This window comes from Mauremys reevesii, unplaced genomic scaffold (assembly GCF_016161935.1).
Source record: "Mauremys reevesii isolate NIE-2019 unplaced genomic scaffold, ASM1616193v1 Contig108, whole genome shotgun sequence".
In the NCBI taxonomy this organism is placed as follows: domain Eukaryota; kingdom Metazoa; phylum Chordata; order Testudines; family Geoemydidae; genus Mauremys; species Mauremys reevesii.
In genome coordinates this window covers 240,012-257,656 of record NW_024100725.1, presented here as the reverse complement: position 1 = coordinate 257,656, position 17,645 = coordinate 240,012, and the positions used below count along the sequence as shown (strand labels likewise).

The following is a 17,645-nucleotide window of genomic DNA, read 5'->3' as shown; positions in this document are numbered from 1 at the left end:
AGCAGAAAGGTTTTTTTCCCCTCTGTATTTGACACTGGTGAGACCGCTCCTGGAATCTTGTGTTCAGTTCTGGTGCCCACAACTGAGCGATTGACAAATTGAAGAGGGTTCAGAGAAGAGCCATGAGAATGAGTAAAGGATATAGAGATTGACTTAAGGAGCTCATTCTATTTATCTTAACAAAGAGAAGGTTAAAGGGTGACTTAATCAGTGTATAAGTACCTGCATGGGGAACAAATATTTAATAATAAGCTCTTCAATCTAACAGAGAGAGGTCTAATACGATCCACTGACTGGAAGCTGAAGCTAGAGAAATTCAGGTTGGAAATAAGGTGTGAATTTTTAAGTGAGTAATTAGCCATTAGAACAATTTTCCAAGGTTCTTGGTGGATTTTCCATCACTGACAATTTTCACATCAAGATTGGATTTTTTTTTTCTGAAAACTCGGCTCTAGGAAATAATCTGTGGCAGGTCTCTGACCTGTGCTATACAGGCCGTCAGGTAGGATGATCACAGTGGTCCCATCTGGCCTTGGAATCGAGCAATCTCTCACTGCTCTGACCATTTATCTCCATTGGGAAATCCAACACTTATTCCCCAGGGTTTTTGAGAAGCCAGCCTTATTAGCAGCTTATCCACCATCTCAACTGTGATGCCAGGTGGTGAGGTTGTGCCAGCCGTTGAAGTCAGCTTCGCAGTCTCTCCTTTTAAAGTAGTCAACCATCTTGTAAAACTCAGGGGGTGAGGGCTTGTTTCTCCTGTTACATTTGTTGTGTTAAAGACTCCTCAAAAAAGGTGGTGGTAAGAAACGGCCAAATAAGATAGATGTCCCACGAACAGCACAGGGCAAACCTATCATGCCTGCAGGTATGGGAATGCCTGGAGACATGCCTGGCTCTGAAAGGCGAGATGTAATTGTTTCTGATACAGAGCCTTCTGGCTTTGAAGGATCTCAAGGCACATTGCTGGTACCAGTGAAGTGCCTGCTAGTGGTTAATGATGATACTTATTATCATTAGCACCTAGAGGCCACAGCTGGCATCTCAGGCTCCATTGGACAAGGCACAATATAGGGGTATGGAACAGCTGCCATATGAGGCGAGATTAATAAGACTGGCACTTTTCAAGTTGGAAAAGAGATGACTGGGGTGGGGAGATATCATAGAGGTCTATAAAATCATGACTGGTGTGGAGAAAGTAAATAAGGAAGTGTTATTTACTCATAACACAAGAACTAGGGGTCACCAAATGAAATTAATAGGCAGCAGGTTTAAAACAAACAAAAGGAAGTATTTCTTTACACAGCCAACCTGTGGAACTCCTTGCCAGAGGATGTTGTGAAGGCCAAGACTCCAACAGGGTTAAAAAAAGAACTGGATAAATTCATGGAGAATAGGTCCATCAATGGCTATTAGCCAGGCTGGGCAGGGATGGTGTCCCCAGCCTCTGTTTGCCAGAAGCTGGGAATGGGTGACGGGATGGATCACTTGATGATTCCCTGTTCTGTTCATTCCCTCTGGGGCACCTGGCATTGGCCACTGTCAGAGACAGGATACTGGTCTAGCTGGACTTTTTGTCTGACCTAGTATGGCTGTTCTTAAGCACGTAATAAGAGAGAGTCCATATCTCAAAGAAGACCAGAAAGGGAGGTGTTGTCCCTACTTGACACACAGGCTCGGAGGTTGCAACTTGCTCAACGCTGTGCAGAGTCTGTGGTAGAGTTGGGATTAGAACCAAGAACTTCTGAAGCCTTCGCTGCTGTCTTAGCCACCAGCCTTGCTTCCTCTTTAACAGCCCATGATGCTGTGCAGCAGTGGGGGAGCGTGAGAGCTGACAGTTCAGATATTGATCTTGGTGAGGGTGTTAAGAGTGTTTGCTTCCTTGCTAAATAACAAAACTCTGCTGCTATTAGCTCTATTCAGCATGGGCTGTTTGCAAAATCAGGCAAAGGTGTTATAGCCCCACCCGCTGTTCTATGCTGAAGATTTCCTGTCTGTTTCTTTTTCATCCATTATAGCACAAAACATAAGAACGGGTCAGATCAGTGGTCCATCTAGCCCAGTATCCTGCCTCCTGCCAGTGCCAAATGCTTCAGAGGGAATGGCAATCATCGAGTGATCAATCCACGGCGTCCAGTCCCAGCTTCTGGCAGTTGGAAGTTTAGGGACACCCAATTTATGGACCTATTCTCCATGAATTTATATCATTCTTTTCTTAACCCAGTTATAGTTTTGGCCTTCACAACATCTCCTGCCAATGAGTTCCACAGGTTGGCTGTGCGTTGTGTGAAGAAGTACTTCATTATGTTTTAAACATGCTGTCTATTAATTTCGTCAGGTAACCCTCACATGTTATGTCAGTGGTTCTCAACCAGAACAACGCATACCCCTGGGGGGTACACAGGGGTCTTCCCAGGGGGTACATCAACTCATCTAGATATTTGCCTAGTTTTACAACAGGCTACATAAAAAGCACTAGTGAAATCAGTACAAACTAAAATTTCATACAATGACTCGTTTATACTGCTCTATAGATGATACACTGAAATGTAAGTACAGGTTGAACCTCTCTAATCCAGCACTCCCTGATCCAGCAACATCCGTGGTCCAGCAGAGGCACCGACCCCATGGGTGCTCTGGGGCTGGAGCATGCATGGGGAAAAATTAGTGGGTGCGGAGCATCCACCGGTGCCAAGCTCCCCTCTCCTTTCACTCGAGTTCACCTGTCTTCGTACTTAGACTTGTTCATTCTGACAACTTTCAGCTGCTTCACTGCCTGTGTTATAGTTAACTGGAACTCTTTTGTGTGTGTTCTTCACCTGGATTTTACCAGCTTCTTTTCTAGCCTCTTTATTATGCTAGAGTTCCCTCTTTATAAATTCATTCCTAAGGGATGTGTCTGTCCAAACCGTGTGCTCCTCTGCACCTCTTGGCTTTCCTAAATCTCCATCAAGAGGCAATGAGCTTCCTCCTGCGTTGATGTCACCCATTAGGCGAACTAACCACAGATCTTTGTACAAACCCCCCACCAGGCGATCAGTGATTCTTGAAGAGGAGAGAGGATGGCATTACAGCCAGACCCCCTCCTCCCCCCAAGCTTGCAGCCGGCTGCCAGCACATGCAAGGATTCTGCATTCACGGCTCGAGCAGCTGAGCTGCTCCCTTGTTCCTGTTTGGGATACAATTGGGCAGATCGGGTTTTCCCCGCAGTGTCCCGAATGAAGCCAGCATCTGATATGTCACCCTGAGCCCTGCACTTGTGTGCTCCAGTGTTCCAAGGGCTCTTCTCCAAGGCACACTTTGGATAGCTGCAGGAACGCAAGGATGGATCTCAATTCCTGCCTGCTCTCTCTGGGCTTCCTCGGGATCTGTGTGTCGCCAGGTGAGAGTTCGTAAGCTTCTTTGTTCATAAACGCTCCTAGAAGAAAACCCACTTAAGCAATCCAGCTTTTGCTGCCCAGTGGCTGGCTCTGTCCTGCTTGCAAGCGTTTAATAGTAGCAGCTGGGAAGCTGGCTCAGTGCAGCTACTCAGTGGCCGGGAAGCTAGTCTGAGGCATCTGCTCCCTAAGTAAATAATTTCCATGCAACCTGTTTCAGAAATGTATCTTGGTGTGAGTCCCTATCCTACAGCCAGCTTACGGTCCTCTGAGCAAGCCACGCTCTGCACTTTCCCTGAGGAGGCTGGCTTATTTAATGTACCACCTCAGTGTAGTATTTGGTGAGTTTTACATTCTTGGTTTTGCCAGGAACTGCAGCCCTTCAAATGGGCTTGAGTCGGGGTAAAGTGCCCTCCGCCAGCTCCCTTCCCATGCTGCTGGGCGGGATGAGAACATGGACCACGAGGGAGGTGATGGGGTTTGCAGCCTTTCGCCTCCAGGCGGCCCAGGACTTGGGAGACCCTGGCTTAATTCCCTGCTCTGCCACAGACTTCCTTGTGTGACCCTGCGAGCCACTTGGCCTCGCTCTCTGCCTCAGTTTCCCATCTGTTAAAGGGAGTCCTAGAACTTCCCTGCCTCACAGGGGTGTTGGGCTCTCAGCCCGATGTGGCGAGAACAGTTAAGAGATGACAGGGCAGGCAGGGCTGAGCCACGATTTCGTTAGATAAATGATCTAATTAAATGCATGCCCTAATGCGTTGGTCCCAGGCACAATGCGTTCAGGCCTGGCAGTTCTGGGCTCTGCTGTATTTGGTTGGCTGTTCTGGGCTCTGTATTCTGTTGAACAGATGCCTTGGGCCTCTTACCTCTGCAAGTCAAGCTGCAGAGCCTGCCATTGCAATCAGCTAAACTGCAATTCAATCAGCTGTGTGAAAAGCACCTGCCTTTTGGAAAGGCACCTTGTTAGTAACTGGAAAGGGGGCATCTTGATCTGTAAGCGAACCTTGCGAGATGTCAATAGTCGCGCCTGCCAGCGAAATGGGATCCTGGTCATTAAACTTTCAAACACAAGCAAGGCCGGAGCTCTGCACAGCATCCTCCATGCGGGAGCTGAAGCCAAGAGGCAGAAGGATGAGGCACCGAATTGTGCCCTGACCTCAGGATTGGGGTGAGACCCTCCCACCTTGCCCCTGGGCACTGTCATTCAGCTTCTCTCCCATTGACTTAGCTGGGATTGGGCTCCTTTGCGTGCAGTGTCACCCCCACTAAGATCTCTTCTTGGCCAGCAATATGCTGAAGGGGGAGGGATTGCTCACTTTAAAATCCCCCCATGCCACTGACAGTGGGGTTCGTGCAATGCTTCTGCCAGCGTGCCTCTGCCTCTGCCTGCCAGAGGAGACTCACCCCCTTGTGGGAGGGGCACGGGATGCGCACAGGTTGGAGAGCAAATCTTGTTGCCTTGGAAAAGTGCCGGTTTGCAGATGCCACTAACTGTGTCCCTGGGAGGTGCCTGCTCGTAGGGGATTGCTGGCTGCCGTGCTGTCCTCTCAGTGGGTTTGCCTTGCAGGAGCCTTGACCGAGATCAGGGCCGCACTGTGCTAGGTGCTGCACGTGCACAGACTGAGACCCGGCCCCCGCCCGGCAGTGCTTCCAATCAAAGGGCCGGGGGAGAAGGGAGTGTGGCTATTCCTATGGTGTAGGTGGGGAGTGCGGAGATCCAAGGTCTCACACTCAGTCTGTGGCAGAAGTGGGAACTCAACTCGGATCTCCTGAGCGCTGGGCCAGAGGATTCACCCCCACGACCGGCCAGCCCCTGCGTGTCGTTTTCAGGAACGAAGGACAAATAGCTCCTGTATGTGGCACTTCACGGAAGATGTTTCTGAAGTGTGTAGAAATATGGTAGTATCCTTTTAAATACAGGGTGAGCCTTCTCAGTGCGGTGCTCACCGTGCTCTGTGGCTTAGAGCCACCAGCAACCAGGCAGAGCCGTGCTCTGTGGGTAACGAGGCCAGACCAGGGGGGCCATGACCTCCCATTTTTGAGTGATTGGGAGGGGGGAGGGGGCAGAGAGGAACACGCGGACGCCGGGGTCGTGGGGGGAAGAGCTGGTGAGAGGGTGGGGCCTTGGGGAGGAGAGGAGCAAGCAGGGGGCGGGGCCTTGGGGAGAAGGGGTGGGGCCTTGGGGAGGAGAGGAGCAAGTAGGGGGCGGGGCCTTGGGGAGAAGGGGTGGGGCCTTGGGGAAAAGGAGCCAGGGTTCAGGCACTGGTGGGTCCCCCCTCCCCCAACTTTTAGGGACCTTCTGCCATTCCTGGGCCAGACGTGGTGGGGAGCATTAGCAAACATGGTTACTGGGGACCCGGCTTTGTGGTTTCTTCATATTTTTGCGTAAACCGAAAAAGACCCAACAGTGTCTTTGTTAAATGAGGCTGCATCTCTGCTGGGTTGAGAGACGGTTTCTACTCAAAGGGGAAAGCAAAGGACTAGCCCGTCCCCGCCTCATCTCTGCAGTAAATGTGTCCTCGGGCCGTGGGATTAATCCCAACAGAAAGGGGACGATGCGTGTGGGAAGCCATGCTGACGTCTCGGCCGCCCAGCACCGTCTGCGTCGCCCCACTCTGCCGCGGTAGGGTCCAGTGCTGGAATAAAGAGCCCATGTCATGCAGCAGTGGAGTAGAGCTGCAAATTCTTGTTAGTCATGTTTATGACGGTTGTGCCCAAGGACCAGCCAAGAATGGGGCCCCAGTGTGCTAGGCTCTGTACAGAGTAGGAGCCATGCCCTGCCCAGAGAACTAAGAATCTAAATAAACCAGACACATGGAGGGTTGGGAGCGGGTAGACCCATAAGCAGAGGGAACAATGCGATGGCAGCAAACAGCATTTAGTGTCCTGACTTTTCTAGGTGGGTTTAGTTGGGGGGCGGGAGGAGCTAAATGGAAGGGGAAGCAGCAGGGCAGGGGAGAAGTGGGTACATGTTCTTCAGTTGTTGGACTGATGCGTAATGTGCAGAAGCAATGCTTTGCATGGGGGGCATTTGTTCGGTCATTTAATTCTTGCTGGGCCTTGGGATTTAATCTTCGGGGTCTTTATTTAACCAATGGGACAAATACAGAGCTTGGGAATGGCAACAAATAATGAGAAGCTCAAAATTAATGCCCAAGCTGAAGGCAGCTTGGAAATGTGCATCCGTCTGCTCCGTGTGAGAGGCACAGCTAGGACTGCACCAAAAACCATCTGATCAACCCCCGAAATAGCTGCCAATCTGTATGGCCATGTGGCCGCACTGCCAAGGACTGTACAGAGACTGGTTCTGTGTTCTAAAATCCACGTAGAAAACGAAGGCTACGGCGCTTTTGGGATTGTTTCTGGGTGGCGCGGGGGTGACATGTTCCTTTGGAAACACTGGATTTAATTGGAAGGTAAAGTATTGGGTGCGTGTCTGTTTCAAAGTGGCAGCCGTACTGCCATTCAGAGTCAGCTGTTGGGCTGCTAGCGATGGGAAAGGGAGGCCTCTGTAGCTCTTCTCTAGGGGGCTAGTGAGCCTTGCCTGCCTTTGCAGAGGGCGTTGGGATCTACGGGTGAGAAGCTCTGCACAGAAGCTTATCGGAGGGATAGGCAGCCGAGCTCCCAGGACCAGCCATGGGCCTGCAGCAGCAGAGCCGGCCTTGCCCTGGAATGAAAGTTGGGATTAGGTCTAAGCAGAACGATCCGAGAGCCCTACCTGGCCTCAGCCCTGCAAGCTGGTTAGAGCAGCTGGTCAGCACGCGGCGCTGGCTGGTCTCCCCGACGTGTCCGGTGGGAGGCTCAGTGCAGCAGGACAGCAGCAAGGTTCTGTGGGCCGTGGCTGCCTGAAAGCCGGGACACGTGCCCACTCGCAAAGAGCGGGTGCTTGGCCCCGCGATCCCCTCTCGCTCCCGGCATGCGGGGCTGGGAGGCTGCACTTCTCCCTCGTTACCGGAGCTGCTCTGTGCCGTAGGAATCAGAGCCCTGGGGAGCTGGGCTCGCTTCTCCTGAGCCTGGCCTGCTTCTGCTCCAGACTGTCTTGCTGCGCCCAAATGCCACAGGCCATTCGTGGCCACTGGCCCTGGCATTCCCAGGTCACTGCTGTGAACCTGGTGTGTGTCTCTTCTGCTGGAACGGCCTTGCCTGCCTGGGAGAGGGGATCTAGTTCTTCTGGGGGGGGAGCATGATTTCCCCCCCATCGGGGATCCAAATGGCCACCTCCCCCAAGGCCCAGGCCCTGGCCCTGGCATCTCTGAGTCAGCGAAGTGGAGAAGGGGATTGTCACATGGGCTTGAGTTTGGGTAAACTGCCCTGCTCCACCTCCCTTCCCATGCTGCTGGGCGGGAGGAGAACATGGGCAGTGAAGGAGGTGATGGGGTTTGCAGCCTTTTGCCTCCAGGCGGCCCAGGACTTGGGAGACCCTGGCTCTGCCACAGACTTCCTGTGTGACCCTAGGTGAGTCACTTGGCCTTGCTCTGTGCCTCAGTTTCCCATCTGTAAAAGGGGAATCCTAGAACTTCCCTGCCTCACAGGGGTGTTGGGGTTCTCAGACTGATGTGCCGAGGACAGGCCAGGTGGGGCTGAGCCATGATTTCATTAGATAAATGATCCCGTTCCCATGCACAATGCATTAGGGCCTTGCGGTTCCTTTGGATGGGCTGTCCTAGGCTCTGTATTCACACTGGCAGGCGTGCCCCCAGTCCAGGGCTGTGAATACCTGGGTTTACAGGTGCTTCATAATGCGACTCCTAGACTTTAACCAAGCGAGGCCAGGAGCCTGAGAACAACAGACAGTATGGAAGGGTCACATGATGGAACAGCAGAAACTCTTTCCCCTGGGGGTCGCTCCGACCCCCTGCTTCCCAGCTGGTGCCTACCAACGTACCAGGAGTTGCGTCTGTCTTTGGCATTAAATAAGATCAAACCTAGAGCCAGTCCTGGCGCCAGACCTCCCCACAACATGGTTCACCCTCCCAGGCCTGAATCTCTCCCAGACCATCTGCCCTGAAATGTCCTGCCCTCTCCTGGGTCGCTCAGAGGAGTAATGAAGGTGCATTGCTCCTTCAAAGAGACAAAAGCCCAGTGGCTCATTGCTTTGACTGGAGTTAATAATCACTACACTTTCTAGTGACTAAGGGTATGTCTACACTACGAAATTAGGTCGATTTTATAGAAGTCAATTTTTAGACATTGATTTTATATTGTCGATTGCATATGTCCACACTAAGCGCATTAAGTCGGCGGAGTGCGTCCTCACTACCATGCCTAGCATCGACTTACGGAGCGGTGCACTGTGGGTAGTTATCCCACAGTCTCCGCCGCCCATTGGAATTCTGGGTTAAGCTCCCAACACCTGATAGGACAAAAAACATTGTCGCGGGTGGTTTGGGGGTATATTTCGTCAGTCGCCTCTCCCTCCATGAAAGCAACGGCAGACAATCGTTTTGCGCCAGACACCAGGGCGATTAGAAGAGCACAGTAAGGAGTGCTGTGCATCAGAGGCTTTGAAAACCAGTTTCATGCCTGGCCAGGCTTCGGTGTGACAATTGCGTGCGTTTCTCCTTGATCCAAACCCACCCCCGTTGTTGATTTTAATTCCCTGTAAGCCAACCACCCTCTCCCCTTTGAAATAAAGTAACTATTATTTTGAAACCATGCATTCTTTCTTTCTTAATTTAAAAAAAATGAGATAACGGGCAAGGTAGCCTGGATGGGTTGGGGGAGGAGGGAAGGACAAGGCTACATTGCTGCTTGTAGCCACACTAAACATCAATTTGTTTGAATGACAGCCTGCTGTTGCTTGGGCCATCCTCTGCAGTGGAGTGGCTGGGTGCCATCTGGGTGAGGAGGCTATGGAACATGGGGAGGAGGGGAGGCGGTTATACAGTGGATGCAGCGGGGGGCTGTGCTCTTGTTGGCTTTCCTGCAGCTCCAACAGGCGTTACATCATCATGTCCATTTGCTCCTCCAACAGACGCTTCATCATGTCCTTTCCTGGCCTCTGCCACTGAATGCCTCCATGCATCAAGCTGTGCCCTGTCAATGCAGGAGGACTGCATGAGCGCGGAAAACATGTCATCGCGAGTGGTTTTTTTGCTTTCTAACCTGCGATAACCTCAGGGATGGAGATGATGGGGGGGGGGAGCATAGAAATGTTATATGCTCTGCGATTCTGGGGGGGCTGCATGGTCACCTGTGCTGCTGAGTTTGCCACGCTGACCAAACAGGAAATTAAATTCAAAAGTTCCCGGGGCTTTTCCTGTCTACCTGGCTAGTGCATTGGAATTCAAAGTGCTGTCCATTCTGAGATAGCTTCTGGAGGCCAATACCATCGATTTGCATCCACACCACCCCAAATTCGACCCAGCAAAGTCGATTTTAGCGCTACTCCCCTCGCCGGGGAGAAGTACAGAAGTTGATTTTAAGAGCCCTTTAGATCGATGGAATGGGGTTGGTTGTGTGGTCGCATTCATTTTTAAATTGACCTAACGCGGCTAAATTTGACCTAACCCCATAGTGTAGACCAGGCCTAAAACTTAACAAAACTACAGTCTGGCTTTGAGGTAAGAAGCTACCATACCTTCCAGTGAGGTGGCTGGCCACTCCTTGGTCAGGATCTTCAACGAAGTCCAAAGTGCTCAGTTCCTTTGTCATCTTAGGTGAAAGATCCCTTGGGGTTCTGTGCCCCTCTTGTGTAGTCCTGTGAACTTCTGAAATGTTCCCATCTCAAAGTTCCTTGCCCCTGGCATGAGGAACGGTGCCGGGACGTCTGATGGAGAAGATTCCAGGGCAGTTTCTTCCCTGCTGGTGCTTTCTACAATGCAAGCTCATCTGTCGCTGCAGCCTCTGTTACGCCAACGAGTGGCTCGACTTGTGATTGTGATTGCACCTGGAGGGAGCCATCGCTTTTCCTTTGTCTGGAAAAACCGGTTTCCCCACTCTCTGGACTATACAACCTAGTCCCATATTTCCTTCACATTTGTACAGCCCTCTGGGTGTTGACCGTATATAGACCACTCCAGAATAGCAATGACCAGTGCGGTGTTGGTTTTCCAATGATGTCTTACACGACGCCTGTTGTACACAGATGGCTATAAGCGAGTTGGGGGGCACTGAACTGGTCAGGCCAGCTGAAACTCACGACCGGTTACCCGCGAGCCCCTTGCCTCATGCCCAGCAATACTCTTAGGTCACAGTGACCACTGCTCTGCCCCACAGATATACCCTCGTTGGCAGCAGCTCTGCGTGGTCTCAGCTGTGCAGTTAGCTCAGGGGGTTGCATGCACAGCTTATCAGCGCTGGGTTCTACGCCGCCCCGCTGCCCTTTGCTTCCCGGTTCCCCTCCAGCTTTGCCGTGTGTCTTTTTTTATCTATTTATTTAGGCTGCTCGGGAGCTCAGGGAAAATTCGCTTACAAGCTGCTCCACGACTTGTTTGCCAACTACTCCAACGCTTTGCGACCGGTGGAGGACACGGACCGGGTGCTGAACGTCACCCTGCAGATCACCCTGTCTCAGATCATCGACATGGTATGTCTATGAAATACAGGCCATTCCTTAGACTGTGCAGGCCATGCGAGACGTGTCACCCGCTGGGAGACGGAGGCCTTGCTCTGAGGGTTGCAGGACAAACAATCCAGATGGGGGCTGAGAAGGTTACTCCGAATGTCACCTCCAAGTGCGCCCTTTGCATCCCTGTGTTGGGGCAGAACCAAGGGCTAGATCCTGGGCCAAAGACCCTCACCACTAGCTAAGTGACAGCCCTCACTTTGGGGTTAGGACACTAACGGGAATTAGTAACATGGCTGCACTGGGATCTGGTCCCATCCAGCCCAAAGAGGAACTGATCTGTGATCTCCTGATGTGGTAGGTTTTCTAACATAGTCTGACTCCAAGCCCCAATCATAGAATCACAGGGTTGGAAGGGACCTCAGGAGGTATCTAGTCCAACCCCCTGCTCAAAGCAGGACCAAACCCAACTAAATCATCCCAGCCAGGGCTTTGTCAAGCCTGACCTTAAAATCCTCTAAGGAAGGAGATTCCACCACCTCCCTAGGTAACCCATTCCAGTGCTTCACCACCCTCCTAGTGAAAAAGTTTTTCCTAATATCCAACCTAAACCTCCCCCACTGCAACTTGAGACCATTGCTCCTTGTTCTATCATTTGGTACCACTGAGAACAATCTAGATCGGGGTGGGCAAACTATGGCCCATGGGCTACATCCAGCCCGCGGGCCTGTCCTGCCTGGCCCCCGAGCTTCTGGTCTGGGAGGCTCACCCCCACCCCCTCCCCCGCTGTTCCCCCCTCGTCTGCAGCCTCAGCTCGTTTGCTCTGCCACCCCCGCAATGCTCTGGGCGGCAGAGTTGTGAGCACCTGGGGCAGCGCAGCTGCAGAGCCCGGCCTGTCCCGGTCTCTGAGCTGCATGGTGGGAGGGATAGCTCAGTGGTTTGAGCATTGGCCTGCTAAACCCAGGCTTGTGAGTTCAATCCTTGAGGAGGCCACTTAGGGATCTGGGGCAAAAATGGGTCCTGCTAGTGAAGGCAGGGGGCTGGACTCGATGACCTTTCGAGGTCCCTTCCAGTTCTAGGAGATTGGTATAGCTCCAATTATTACCTTTTTTTTTTAATTACCTTTGCATGGTAGCGGCAGCAGCAGCGTGGCCTGGCTCCAGCCAGGCGGCGCGGCTGTAACACCGCCAGCCACCGGTGCTCCAGGCAGTGCGATGAGGCGGTTGGATGGAGGGGAGTGGAGTTCGGGGTGGTGGTCGGGGGTGGGGTGTTGGGGGCGAAGCAGGGGGTTGAATGGGGGCAGTTAGGAAGGAGGGGGGGTTGGATGGGGCAGCAGAGGGCAGTCAGGGGACAGAGGTGGGGTGGCGAGGGTCCGGGGGCAGTCGGGACAGGGAGCAGGGGTGTGTGGATGGGGCAGGGGTCCCAGAGGGGCCATCAGGGAACAGAGGTGGTTGGATGGGGCAGGAGTCCCGGGGGGGGCACGACCTCCTCCCCTAATTGGCCCCCCATATAATTTATAATCCCCAATGCGGCCCTCAGACCAAACTTTGCCTGCCCCTGTTCTAGATCCATCCTCTTTGGAACCCCCTTCAGGTAGTTGAAAGCAGCTATCAAATCCCCCCTCATTCTTCTCTTCTGCAGACTAAACAATCCCAGTTCCCTCAGCCTCTCCTCATAAGTCATGTGCTCCAGCCCCCTAATCATTTTTGTTGCCCTCCACTGGACTCTTTCTAATTTGTCCACATCCCTTCTGTAGTGGGGAGATCAAAACTGGATGCAACACTCCAGGTGTGGCCTCACCAATGCTGAATAGAGGGGAATGATCACGTCCCTTGATCTGCTGGCAGTGCTCCTACTAATGCAGCCCAATATGCCGTTAGCCTTCTTGGCAACAAGGGCACACTGTTGACTCATATCCAGCTTCTCGTCCACTGTAACTCCTAGGTCTCTTTCTGCAGAACTGCTGCCCAGCCATTCGGTCCCTAGTCTGTAGCAGTGCATGGGATTCTTCCGTCCTAAGGGCAGGACTCTGCACTTGTCCTGGTTGAACCTCATCAGATTTCTTTTGGCCCAATCCTCTAATTTGTCCAATCCTGCACAGTCCCATGGATTTCCCTGGCATTCTTCTCAAGCTGAAAGCGAAGCATGCGTCACCATTGGCAAGGTCCCTTGTGAGGGTGGCCTCATGGTAGTAAAGCGAATGGCAAATGAACTGCCCTATGCACCGGGTGTTAGTGTAAAAACAGTGGCTGTTACTCAGTCTTTTTTCCCCCGCTCCCCAGAGGTGGCTGCATTTCACACACAACTCTCCCCATTCCAGGATGAGAGGAACCAGGTCCTGACTGCCTACCTGTGGATCCGGCAGGTGTGGGTGGATGCCTACCTGACCTGGGATAAGGACAATTACGATGGGATTGACGCCATCCGCATACCTAGTAGTTACGTATGGAGACCTGACATAGTCCTGTATAACAAGTAGGTCAGCGTGGTAGTAAACTGCACCACTTCTGGAGATAGGGCTCCTGTGGCCTGGTGGGGAGATAGAACTGGGGACCCTCCAGCTCCATAAACACAGGCCCCTGCCACCTGAGCCAGCGGTGGCTCTCTGTTAGCTGGAGGGGAGGTTACTGAAGTGCTTCTCTGCCGGCTGCAGCCCCTAGAGGGCGACAGGTTGTATCCGGAAGAGAGGCTCCCGTGCACAGGTTAACAGGCTGCAGAGCGTAGGCATCCTGGGGCCGTGCAGAGACCGTGTAATTGCACCCCTTGTTACGGGCACCCCCGCGGCACGGTGAGCGTAACAGCTTCTGCCTTGGGCCATGGCTCTCTCAAAGGCTGCGCAGATGTAGGGGGCAAAAACCTTCCTGGCACATTCTGCTGCTCGCTGACCGCGTCTGCTTTGGTCTCATCCCGCACCTTCCCCGGTGCGGCGCTGGGAGCAGCCGGGTGAGAGGGATCGGCTCGCTGAGGCCTGACAGTGCCTGAGTACGGCTGAGCGGCCGCGCACACAGGCAGGTAAAGCCCACGCCTGCCGATCAGAGCAGCTGAGTGCAGCGGGTGGGTCCCAGGCTGAGCTGTCGCCCCCGAAGGGGAGAACAGGAGGGAAGCTGTCAGAAGGCGGGCGTGGGGCTGTTTAAAGACTGGGCATGGCTGACTGGGAAGCCCAGAACTGGACCTGGCTCTTTCTTGTATCTGTTTGCAGAGTCCAGGTGATTTTTATTGGGGGGGGGGAGGGGCTCCTCAGAGCAGAAGTGTCATGACTCGTTTGTTTAAAAACAAAATCAAGGCCCACAGGCCCCTGCTCCTGAGTGACCCTCTAACACCACCAAGTAACCCTATGAAAACACACCTGTGTTAGCCACTGAGTGCTCACGAGGGACCCTACCGGACCAACCCAGCGAGCTCTGTCTCGCATTCGTGAGCAGCCCTACAGGAACAAGCCCAGCAGAGCAGGGAGGGGTTAGGCTAGCCGGGGCCATGCAGTCTTGTCTCATGTATTAAGGACTCCTCCCCCCTCCCCCCATCTATGTTCCCTGTCCCTCCAGCGCCGACGACCAGTTCACAGGATCCATGGATACCAACGTGGTGATCCGCTACGACGGGCAGGTGATGTGGGACTCCCCTGCCATCACCAAGAGCTCCTGCAAGGTGGACGTCTCCTACTTCCCCTTCGACGGGCAGCAGTGCCGACTGACTTTCGGCTCGTGGACCTACAATGGCAACCAGATTGACCTCCTGAACGGGCTGGACACGGGTGACCTAACGGACTTCGTGGAGAACGTGGAGTGGGAGGTGCTGGGCATGCCGGCCAAGAGGAACGTCATCATCTACGGCTGCTGCTCGGAGCCCTACCCCGACATCACCTACACGCTGCTCCTCAAGCGACGCGCCTCCTTCTACATCTTCAATCTGCTCCTCCCCTGCATCATGATCTCCTTCCTGGCCCCGCTGGGCTTCTACCTCCCAGCCGACTCCGGGGAGAAGGTCTCCTTGGGGGTGACGGTCCTGCTGGCGCTCACCGTCTTCCAGCTGCTGGTGGCAGAGAGCATGCCGCCCTCCGAGAATGTGCCACTGATCGGTGAGTATCTGCCTCTGCCTGCAGCTGGACGGGCAACTGTGGAAGCCCTCTATCCACTTGGCAGGTGCAGAGACGCGACGCAGAACGGGTACGCTTTAAACCGGGTCACCATTCATGTGCTTCAGCCATGCAAGGATCAGCTCTAGGGGCATGGTCCATTCCAGTCCTCAGCCTCTTCGCTAAAACTGTCTGCAAACAGCACACTGCAGCCATGGTGGAATCCCAGCTTCCGTTCTAGTTCCCCTTTCTTGCCTTACCTAGGGACCTGGGGCACTCTCCATCACTTGCAGTCTTAAAGACAAGATTAGACATCTCTCTAGCAGATAGGCTGTAGCAATCAAGTTACGGGCTAGATACAGAAATTGAGTGAAATCTCTGGCCTGTGTTCTGCAGATCAGATTGGATCATCTCAATGGGCCCTTCTGGCCTTGGAGTCTATGAATCTAACCAAACACACACCTTTCCAGAGTAACTTTTCTATGCTTGGTCTCACTCCCAAATATAAATTTTTTTGTTTTGAACGTCTGAGCCAAATCTGCTCAGGTTTGTTTTTTTCAGGGTTTTCTTTGAGCAAGTGGAAAGGGGGTGGTCTCCTTTTACACCCTTGTGTTTCATTTAGAAATCTTGTGCTCAGAATATCTACATTAAAACCAAATGAAATTAGAAGCTTCAAACTTGGCTTGTTTGATAGATCTCATTGAGATCAAAGACTCAACCCAAGTTTGAGGCTCATATGTTTGAGTCTACTTGAAAGTGGACAATTTTTTAAATCTAAAATAGCATTTTTCAAGATGATCTGATGTTTTGGGTGCTGCTATTTATTTATTTTTTGCACAAAGCTTTTGTTAAGGTTATTGCAGTTCAGGCTGAAATTACCATTTTGAAATGCTTATGAACTTACAAATTCTGCAGTGACTTTTCTATCTGATTTTGATTATTTTTTTTAATCTTGATCTCCAAAATGTTTGAAGTGGGTTTATAAGGTTCTAAACTCTTGCTGCCGGCATGTGCATCCTGAATTGGGATGACCCAGACAACTGCAGATTTAAGGAGAGGTTGGTGTTTGAGACAGATAGGCAGCCCTCGTTAAGTTGGGATGGCTTCAGTAGGGGTTGGTTTAGGTGGGCTGCATATGGGAAATCTTGGCTACAGCTTGGCTGTATTCTGTAGATTTCAGGAACACCTTAAAAAAAAATCAAGCCAAGTCTGAAGGCTGCAGGCCGGATCCTGAGGTGCAGCATGGTTGCTTAGCACCACACTGACACCAGAGTCTGTATCTAAAGCTGATGTTCCCAGCCGCTGAAGGACCATCCCTGTGCAAGGAGTTCTCTGATGGCATAGAGGGTCCCACACCAGCGTCTTGTTTGCTGCTGGTGGAAGGGACTCCTCTGGAGGACAGAGGCTATTCCTGGGACTATAACAACCTGCTTCTTCATAGCTAGAGAAGTTGTTCTTTAGCTTACATGGTAGGAGCTTGTGTTTTGGTGTTGAAGGTCCCCGTGTCCCATTCCTCTGGGTGAGCAGCCGTGGCTGGGCCTGCAGCCACAAGTCCCCCACTTCCTGGGTCAGTCACCGCACGTCCCTCCTTCTTGTCTTCTAGGGAAGTATTACATTGCCACCATGACCATGATCACGGCCTCCACCGCACTGACCATATTCATCATGAACATTCACCACTGCGGCCCAGGAGCCAAGCCCGTGCCCAAGTGGGCCAAGAAGTTCATCCTGCAGTACATGGCCCAGCTATTCTTTGTCTACGAGGTGGGGGAGAGCTGCAAAAGTCCCAAACGGCAACTGGGCCACCTACCCACAGTCCAGGTGGTGAGTGGCAGGGCCGCCAAGGAGGAGCAGAAAGCCCAGACGACGGAGGATGACTCGGATGCGACGTGCCGGGAGAAGTCTCCGCAGCAGGAGCTGGTGCCGCAGAGGCTCAGCAGTGCCTCTGGCCAGCAGGACTGGAAAGAGACCGGGACACGTACGAAGCTAGAGTGTGGCCGGGAGGGGCAGCAGCACCAAGTCTGTGCGAAGACCCCGTGCCTTTGCCACCACAACAGCCTGCTGAGGAATGTCGAGTACATTGCCAACTGCTTCCGGGACCAAAAGGCGGCTCAGAAACGGAGCGGTGAGTGGAAGAAAGTGGCCAAGGTCATGGATCGCATCTTCATGTGGATCTTCTTCATTATGGTCTTCTTCATGAGCATGCTCATCATGGGCAAAGCCATCTGAAGAGCCCTTGGCACGCAACGGCCGCTAGTTATCTAGGACCTTTCGTCTCACCCTGTCGGAGCTGCGGGAGCACATGGGTGGGTGGCCGGGGACGGTCCATCCTGGTGCTGCTGTGGAAACCGTTGCATGTGAGGTCTCACTAATAGCATATTCTAGTTCAGTAGAGATCTATTCTTTGGCAATCCTAGAACCCGTCTTCCCCCACAAGGGCGGCACCTGTTACTGCTGCAGCCACGTGGCTGGTTTGAAACCATCACCACCCCGTGGAGCACCAGGGAGCTAAAGGAGAGGGGTGGCTGAGGTGGGGAGGGAGAGTCAGGAGTCAGGACTCTTGGGACTGTTCCTTGGTTCTGGGAGAAGGTTTTGGGGTAGTGGTTAGAGCAGGGGAGGAAAACTGAGAGCTGGGACTTTTGGGTTCTGTTCCCAGTTCTGGGCAGAGACTGGGGTCTAGTGGATTGGA

At 52.7% G+C, this 17,645-nt stretch overlaps 1 protein-coding gene across 1 annotated transcript; it reads left to right on the top strand.

Moving 5' to 3' along the window:
• The first annotated feature begins 3,324 nt into the window (after positions 1-3,324).
• On the top strand, positions 3,325-17,240 carry LOC120392651 (neuronal acetylcholine receptor subunit alpha-10-like). Its single transcript, XM_039517413.1, has 5 exons — positions 3,325-3,382; positions 10,760-10,905; positions 13,205-13,359; positions 14,427-14,959; positions 16,560-17,240. The coding sequence occupies exons 1-5, from the start codon at positions 3,325-3,327 to the stop codon at positions 17,183-17,185; spliced, it is 1,518 nt and encodes a 505-aa protein (XP_039373347.1). The 3' UTR covers positions 17,186-17,240.
• Positions 17,241-17,645: the final 405 nt, after the last annotated feature.

Bases quoted from the DNA above. Each gene is read 5' to 3' on its own strand.
- LOC120392651 (XM_039517413.1), top strand. From the start codon at position 3,325: ATGGATCTCAATTCCTGCCTGCTCTCTCTGGGCTTCCTCGGGATCTGT. The intron at 3,383-10,759 runs GTGAGAGTTCGT...CTATTTATTTAG, and splicing joins CGGGATCTGTGTGTCGCCAG to GCTGCTCGGGAGCTCAGGGA. The intron at 13,360-14,426 runs GTAGGTCAGCGT...CTGTCCCTCCAG, and splicing joins GACATAGTCCTGTATAACAA to CGCCGACGACCAGTTCACAG.